At 30.9% G+C, this 8,273-nt stretch overlaps 1 protein-coding gene across 1 annotated transcript; it reads right to left on the reverse strand.

Moving 5' to 3' along the window:
- Positions 1 to 4,954: 4,954 nt before the first annotated feature.
- LOC149560943 (uncharacterized) lies at positions 4,955 to 7,717 on the reverse strand. Its single transcript, XM_089824901.1, has 3 exons — positions 7,484 to 7,717; positions 6,882 to 7,387; positions 4,955 to 6,063 (listed from the first exon to the last, which is right to left on the reverse strand). Exons 1-3 carry the CDS (start codon positions 7,563 to 7,565, stop codon positions 5,089 to 5,091), a joined length of 1,563 nt encoding a protein of 520 aa, XP_089681027.1. The 5' UTR covers positions 7,566 to 7,717; the 3' UTR covers positions 4,955 to 5,088.
- Between the last annotated feature and the right edge of the window lie 556 nt (positions 7,718 to 8,273).

The raw sequence follows: 8,273 nt of genomic DNA on the forward strand, positions 1-8,273 counted from the left end.
ATAATTGTATTATTGTCTAGAAACAAAGTCTTGTTTTATAACTACATTTATTTGAAAAAAAGAGAGCTCTTAAGATAAAATCAGAAAAATAAATAAAACCAAATCCTAAACATATATTCTTATTCTAGTACATTATTTTTGCATTAAAAAATTACTAATACCATTATGTCACAAATAATCATATATTTTTTACAATAGCATCTATTATCCACATAATCCCCATCTCCAAGTGAAACTCTTCATCACTAGAATCTTATAAATTTACAAAAACACTCATAATACACTTGTAAACTAATAGTTTATGAATTTCTCTCTTTCATGAAATATCACAAGGTTTGGTATTTCATCATTTCTCCAATATAGAGAAGACACGTGACACTTCCATGTGCAAATAAGAACAAGTAATCGTCAACTTCTTCAATCAAACATTGAAACCTTGATCTACTATTATAACTTTTGATATGTAAAATTTGAGGTTTTTTCAACCTTTTCAATATTTTTTCACACCTTCTACCAACATGATCCATCAATCAATCCATAATCAATCCACATATAATTTTTTATAGATTTTTCATCACTATCTTTATTCCAACATTTGTTTTCATTGTAACTCTTCAAACCAAAAATTTTACAAGGGTGAAGATCCCAACATTTATCTTCTCTATGTTCTTCTCTATGAAAAAAGAATATGTAATACATTCATTACTTTGAACTGATTTTTGCAAACTCACAATAATATAAACATCAAATCTCTCTCTCTCACTCTCACCAAATTCTAGGCATTCAAAATTTTGCCTCTAAATTGGCTTGATGTGCTCTTTCATGCCTTGCTCATGTTTTCCCAATCTAGTTCCTTTAAATCAAATTTTTTGCATAATCTTGAAGCCAATATTATTTTTAAAAAAATTTATTTTTATCATTGTGACAAACTCTATCCATACATACAAATGTGTTCTTACATTCATCTAGGTACTCTTTTCCTCAAGCTATATTCATATTACAGCTCTCTTTTTTTCATAAAATAACGAAGTGGCTAAAAATATCCCCCAAAAAAAATCATATCTTTTCAATAGCATAAATTATACACAAGATGATAGTGTGAATCTAAAAAAAAAATAGAAAAGAAGTAAATCTTCTAGGAATTTCTTAATGAAAGGGAAAATAATTTTAAGGCACTCATGTTAACCCGAAGATAAAGGACTACATGATCAAAGTGGCTCCCTAGGGGCTCATAATCTTCACGACAAGGTAGAATTTTTAGTGAACATGGTCCTTCTCTTTATATTATTGTATTAAAGGATTGAATTTGAATGGTATTCACTACAAAATCAAAGTTTTTAAGTATGAACTAAAAAAATAGACAATATTTGATAGTTTCAATCATTTTTTAATTCAATATGCAATCTTTTTCTTTTAGATTTCTAGTAAATATTAACTATTATGGATTTGAATCAATTTCCTAAATGCAAAATGGCTTATTAAGATTTAATTTATTTTTATTAAATAACCAACTTTTGTTTTCATTACTAGAATTTTTTTCATTCAACAATCTATTTGATAAACATAATGCTAAATTAGGTTAGCCAGTTGGCTAAACATGAAAAACTATACATTCACTCTTGTATTATCTATTAAACATTAAAAAAAAAATTGTTATCTCAAAATGCCAAAATTAAAGCAAGACTTCTACCATCATGTAAATAAGGATTTTTTCTTCACTTCTACAAATTTAATTGGATTTCTATTATTACTATGTCAAAACATTAATTCAACTTCATTTTTATTTAATAATACAAATGAAAAATAGTTAGAATGTTAATGAAGATTCATATGTTTAATCTTACAAATTATATATGAATGCATGCATTGTATAATTTATATAGGACTTAAGCCTTTTAGTTCAATTTGATCTTCTTTATTCATATCAAAATATAGACTAAAAAAATTCCATTAGACATATTTCACCTCAATGTAGCAATTTCCTCATAGAAAATATATTCAAAAATGTGCTTGATTTACTCTTTTATTATCCAAGTAGATTCATTTGATTTAAAGTGTTTAGGTTGGATGTTGACTTGAGGAATATCCTAATTCTATTGATTTATAATGTGTTTTGTAAGATTTACATTGGCTTGGAATAATTATCTTTCTCTTTTTCTTCTTGAGAAGCTTTATTTGATACTTTGATACAAAGCATAAATATGTTGGACACTTAATTGAGGGGTGGCCCAATTCTAATGATTTATAATGTGTATTTTAATGTTTGAACATTGGCTTGGAATAATTATCTTCCTCTTTCACTTCTTGAGAAGCTTCATTTGATACTTTGGTCAAAAAGTCTTTATGTTGGATATTGACTTGAGGGGTGGCACAATTCTAATGATTTATAATGAATTCCTTAATATTATCATTAGCTTGGAATAATTATCTTTTCAATATGGCATCAAGAAGGAACATTGGTATTTCTAACTAGGGTCCTAAATGTATTTCTTTAATATAGACAAAGAAACATTAAGATCTAGTCAAATTTTAAAGAAATGGTAGATAATATACAATTAGTCCTACTTAATTTAAAGTCCAAATAATCCACAAAATTATTTTTCAATTATTTTAGCTAATATTATTAGAGTTCATCCATACTATTGCATAATCTAGATACCAAAATAGGGGTCCTAAATGTATTTCTTTAATAAAGACAACAAAACATTAAGATCTGGTCAAATGTATTAGAGTTAGAAATGTAGTTACCTATATTTCTAACTAGGGTCCTAAACGTATTTCTTTAATAATGACAACAAAACATTAACATCTAGTCAAATTTTAAAGAAATGCCAGTTAATATGTGATTAGTCCTAGTTACTTTAAAGTCTAAATAATCTGAAAAATTAGTTTTCAATTATTTTAGCCAATATTATTAGAGTTCACCCATACTATTGCATGGATATTCTCCTTACGTTCTTCAACAATTTATTTCAAAATTTAAAGTGTGGTAATAATGCAAGCTTCTTCTTAACATGACAAATTGGACAACTAAAAAAGCATCTGGCATATGAAAAAACTATGATATACATTTGAAAAAACCTTGGATTTAGCTTTAGTAGGCTTTCATAGGGACATCACCATTTTGTCACTCAAGTTCTTGAGCCTTATGCTTGAGCTTTATATGCTATAGATTATCAAATCCAAGTTGAGTAAATTTAAAATATTATTTATCATTATAAATAATTTGATAATAAAATTGTATCTATGCATGAATGTCATTTTTGATATTGGACCATAAAATCTATTTATAATATATTATTTATGATTTCTCTCTAACATATTTGAGTAGGAGTCTAGTTTACGTTTTATGCACTTAACTTGGTAGCAATATTTGTAAGAAGATTCAAGAGTATACACAATATTCTAATTTTTAATATTATATATTCGTGGATAAGGTGAAGAAAATTAAAATATAGGGTCGATAAATAAAAAAACCTATATAGACACATGTGCACACACACATACACATTATTTTATTTTAGAATTTTTTCTACGAGTCCTAACAAAGATGAAAGACATAAATATACTTAGGGCTCAAAGAAAGAAGCACAATCTAAATTTCAATAGAAAAATCCAATGCAAGGAATTGCGTGGTTCCATTGCCCTCCTAGAATTAGTTAAAATTTGGTGGGAGCTTAATTTATAGTTTTAGGACAAAGATCGTGAATTTTGTGTTGAAATTCATGAATATGGACAAGTATGCCTTTACTGCAATGACCTCTTTATTTTAACCAAAATTTGATATATAGATGCACCACTCAATTATATTTCCATTTTTGTATGACTATTTATTTTTCTATTTTGTCTATTTGATAATTTCATTCATGAAAGACCTCCATTGTGCAACCTTTCAAATCACTCACATAAGCTCTTAGAGAAACAACTGAATAAAAGTTCTAATAATACAATATTGAAGTCCATCATGTACACCTCTTGATTTCTTTATATTCGAATGTTTTTTGAAAAAAATATATAGATCCTACATTCATTTCTTTCTTTTAGTGACCATCAAACAAGGTACTTGAGATGTGAAATAAATATACAAATAGGAGAGCTTTTTAATAGTAGTATTCTACAATTTGAGAACTCCAACTATAATACAACTAAAGAGCTCCCAAAATAGTTTGAGATGGTTAAATAAAATCACTTATCCTTGCCAAAATGAAAGAAATGTTCAATCCTATTAACTACTAAAGAAATCTCTCTTATCAAAGTTGAGTTTAGTTTATACATTTTATTTATGCTTCTCGGTGAGATTGTGTGTGAGATTATTAACATCAACATTTCGGATCATACTCAATGATCCATCATCAGGATGAGAGAGCATTAACCTCATGGATTGTGGAAATTTGATACATTAATTAATTCATACATGTTCTAAGGTTAGTTCATACATGTTCACTCCAACAACTTCATATAAACTAATATATTGTAGAATAGACAATAATTTGCATTTCCCAAATTTCTTATTTTAATAAAACTATAAATTTCGCTCATCCCCCTAAATTCATTGAAGATGACATATTTCAAAAATATGAGTAAATTACTCATATGATTAACTCTATATTGATAGCATGGTAAAATAAATCAAATCTGTAAAACATGAATACCTTTGATATTACCTAACAACACTTTCACTTTTTATTTTATTTGTTAAACTTAGTATCTATTGAATTAGTTTATTATATTATTCTATTATTTTTTCTCCTTTGATAAGGATCTACACCATCATAATATGCTGTATTTTCATTTCTGTTCTAAGAAAATTTTTATAAAATAAATTTTTAGTTTTTTTTAATACATGAGTTGGAATAGTGACCATGACCACTAATCTTTAAGAAATTTCAAAGTTTCACCTCTTGAACATCGTCTGATACTCTGATACGAACCATTTCACTTAAAAAACAACAACTCATAAAATATAGATCTATAACTTCATCTCCAGAACTACATAATTGAATCATAGTACAAATAAAACTCATCTGATAACAATAGATGGCCTATGGTGTTAATAGATCCACCAATACATAAGCATCATCGAGATAATTAGATCTCATACTTCTGACAAGGTCTAATAGTATAGTTCTGACGAGAACTTGTTGATAAAAAACTGGTACATTGAATCCCCTCTGGTACGAGCCCTGTTGACTGACTCTCCTCTACAGAAAAGGCTGTCCCATCCTTTTTGAGACTGTACCCATAAAGCCAATTAATGTATCTGATTTTGCACCACCGCAAGTAGTCCAAAGCCCCATTACTCTCCAATCTGAGCCAAACACACTCCAATGCACGATCACGAAGAAAGGGGTGTACACCGCGTAGAAAGTTGAATCTGGCGAGCTTTACAGAAAACATTGCAGCCAAGTAGAAGGAAAAAACATTACCAATGAAGCAGAAGACGATGCATGCCAAAAACAGCACCCAAACAAGCTTTTGATGCTTATGCACAACCATGGTGTAGACAGCAGCCATGAAACCGTACGCTGTGAAGGCAAAGGATGCGCAAACCAGCAAGTTGGTGATAATTAAAAACAATACCTTATCTCCAGTGGTAAGAGATGTCCTCATCTGCCACATCAGCACCACAAACAGCGACACAAAAAATGCCAGGCAATCGAAAATGAGAAACAGCTTGAAGGAATCGATTCCAACCAGAATTGGCATGCCCAACATTTTATTTGTCTCCCCATTCTCCACATTCGTCTTGAAACCGCCAGGAACAGTAAAGATCGCTGTAAATGACATTGTGGCTAACAGCACTGCCACCACTAATTCTGTGTTGCGCCTGCCATCATAAGTTTTATCCACCATGTTGATGGCATTCTCATATTTTAGGGCACTCACCTTTGGAGCACTGTAGAGGAAAGGCCTCATCTTGGGAGGATGATTAACTAGCAGTGCAATTATTCTGTAGCTTTCGTGGTACTCTGTGTTTTCTCTTGCAATGTCCAGGGCTGTTAAGCCCACCGCATTCAATGTCTCTTTGTCTATACCCGTTATATTCAGCAACGAAACCACCATCTACAATATGCATAGATAAAAACTTATGGCATAAAAGAAATTTTGATACAAATTTGAATAATCAATCACGTACTAAAACACTTGTTGAAGAGGTTTGAAAATGGGATTACAAGTAAAGCAGGTTCAATCATGTAGAAAACATTGTAGTTACGAAGTTTGAGTAAAAACTTATAGCATTAAAGAAAATTTGATACAAATTTGAATAATCAATTACGTACTAGAACACTTGTTGAAGAGGTTTGAAAATGGGATTAGAAGTAAAGCAGGTTCAATCATGTAGAAAACACTGTAGTTACGAAGTTCAAGTAATATTGTGATGGATGACATCGTGCGAAGTTCTTGCATTATTTAGATGCAATGAGTTCTAAGTGTTCTATTCATTCTCATAAAGAATTCATGTGAACTACTACTCATCAAGCTTCAATAAGTTTGACTCAAAAAACTATATCATTCAATTTTACATAACAATATTACGACTCAAATTATTGTAGAAAACATCTACTACTTAAATAGCAGCAAATGGGGTTGCAAGCAAAGTGGATTTAGCCACAGAAGAAACTCCATAGTTAACAGCTCTCAAGTTGGAGTAGTACTGGAATGGGTGACGTCTGGGGAAGTCCGGGTGCTTCACCTATGTGAGAATCACCTAGATCCAATGAGTAGCATAAGTGTTCCATTTATTCTTATGAGAGATGGATTCATGTGTGAGATTAACTCTAAAACTACATAGTTAAATCCTGATAGCAATATAACAATCTATTACTTATCATTTGGACAATGAAGGAAACTGGAAGAACGTCAAAAAAAAAATTACTTACATGGAAGTTTTTGGTCCTTACTGCAATATGCAAAGGTGTGTCTCCAGATTCGAAGAGCTCTATCTTTGAAGAAGGATGGTTGAGTGGGATATGAGGTTCCTCAGCTCCCTCACTTAATGGAGGTGTCTCAAGTCCTTGATTCACCAACGCTGACAAATCTACTGTCTTAATTTTATTCAAGTAATCAACAATTCGCACTTGACGAACTTGGGCAGCTAAGTGTAATACATTCATTCCACAGCCATTTGGCTTCTTAACAGCGTCTAGACTGCTCTTTATCAACTCTTTTACTGCTTCGAGATGCCCCAGTTTCGCTGCTATACAAATTGGAGTTTCTTTGTGCGCATTAGTACAACAACAAAGTTTCGGCTGAAAGTTTATTAACTGCCGTATTATATGTACATAGTTTCTCCAAACCGCCATATGTAGGGCTGTATTGCCATGTTGGTCCTTAACATTGAGTAGTTCTTCTGGATCTGATGAATCTAAAATACGCCGAAGCTGACCTGTATGTTAGACATCCGTTAACATTAGAGGAATGTCCAATAAATTACAGTAAAATATTTTATAACAAATGAATAACCAGAGAGAAGCACAATGACCTGAATCTCCTCTATTTATTGCAACTTTTAAGCTTAATGCAGCTCCAATCCTTCCGTTAGGTTGTTCACGCTCAGTTGCCATTAGTTGCTCCAACTAGAATAATATCTTGTAGGAGATGGCAGTAATTTAAACTAAACTGATGGTGCTATATAAAAGCCCACAAGTTTCAAGAAAAGCATTTAGGTGCTATATAAATTGCCTCGGATTCTATTCTTATAGAAGCAACAAAAGACTCTTATGTAGCCATTTCAGCAAAGCTTATAATAAATATATAGAAATCATAATTTGATTATTCTATTAATTGAATATGTCAGTGACTATTCTTCTGTATAGTGGAAATGAGACGCCCATGTGATAGATATAAAAATTATCCAAATCTAATAAATCTTCAAGTTGAATATGTACTCTTCAATTGAAATGTTTTAATCGATGAAGTTAAAATATATATAGTATTCTTTGTCCCGAAGATCGACACGCCCATTGAAAATGTTTTAAATCTAATAATGAGACGCCCATGTGATAGATATAAAAGTTATTCAAATCTAATAATCTTCAAGTTGAATATGTACTCTTCAATTGAAATGTTGTAATCGATGAAGTTAAAAAATATATAGTATTCTTTGTCCCGAAGATCGCCGAGTTCCTTGAACGCCATGAATATTCCTGCTACGCCCTGCCCCTCCACTGACAATGTCAGACCGTAAATCGTACCCAAACAGGATCCGCAGTTTATTGCTGTTTAAATTCTTCCATTTTAATTCATTGTGTTGATTATCTATTAAACAACCT

This window comes from Cupressus sempervirens, chromosome 4 (assembly GCF_028749045.1).
Source record: "Cupressus sempervirens isolate cs-2001-9-10 chromosome 4, ASM2874904v1, whole genome shotgun sequence".
Classification (NCBI taxonomy): domain Eukaryota; kingdom Viridiplantae; phylum Streptophyta; class Pinopsida; order Cupressales; family Cupressaceae; genus Cupressus; species Cupressus sempervirens.

What these genes read in the sequence shown, in the direction of transcription:
- LOC149560943 (XM_089824901.1), bottom strand. Translation starts at nt 7,565, where the DNA reads ATGGCAACTGAGCGTGAACAACCTAACGGAAGGATTGGAGCTGCATTA. An exon ending in AATAAATAGAGGAGATTCAG is followed by an intron (nt 7,388 to 7,483) that starts GTCATTGTGCTT and finishes TCTAACATACAG; the next exon opens with GTCAGCTTCGGCGTATTTTA. An exon ending in TAAGGACCAAAAACTTCCAT is followed by an intron (nt 6,064 to 6,881) that starts GTAAGTAATTTT and finishes TGCATATTGTAG; the next exon opens with ATGGTGGTTTCGTTGCTGAA.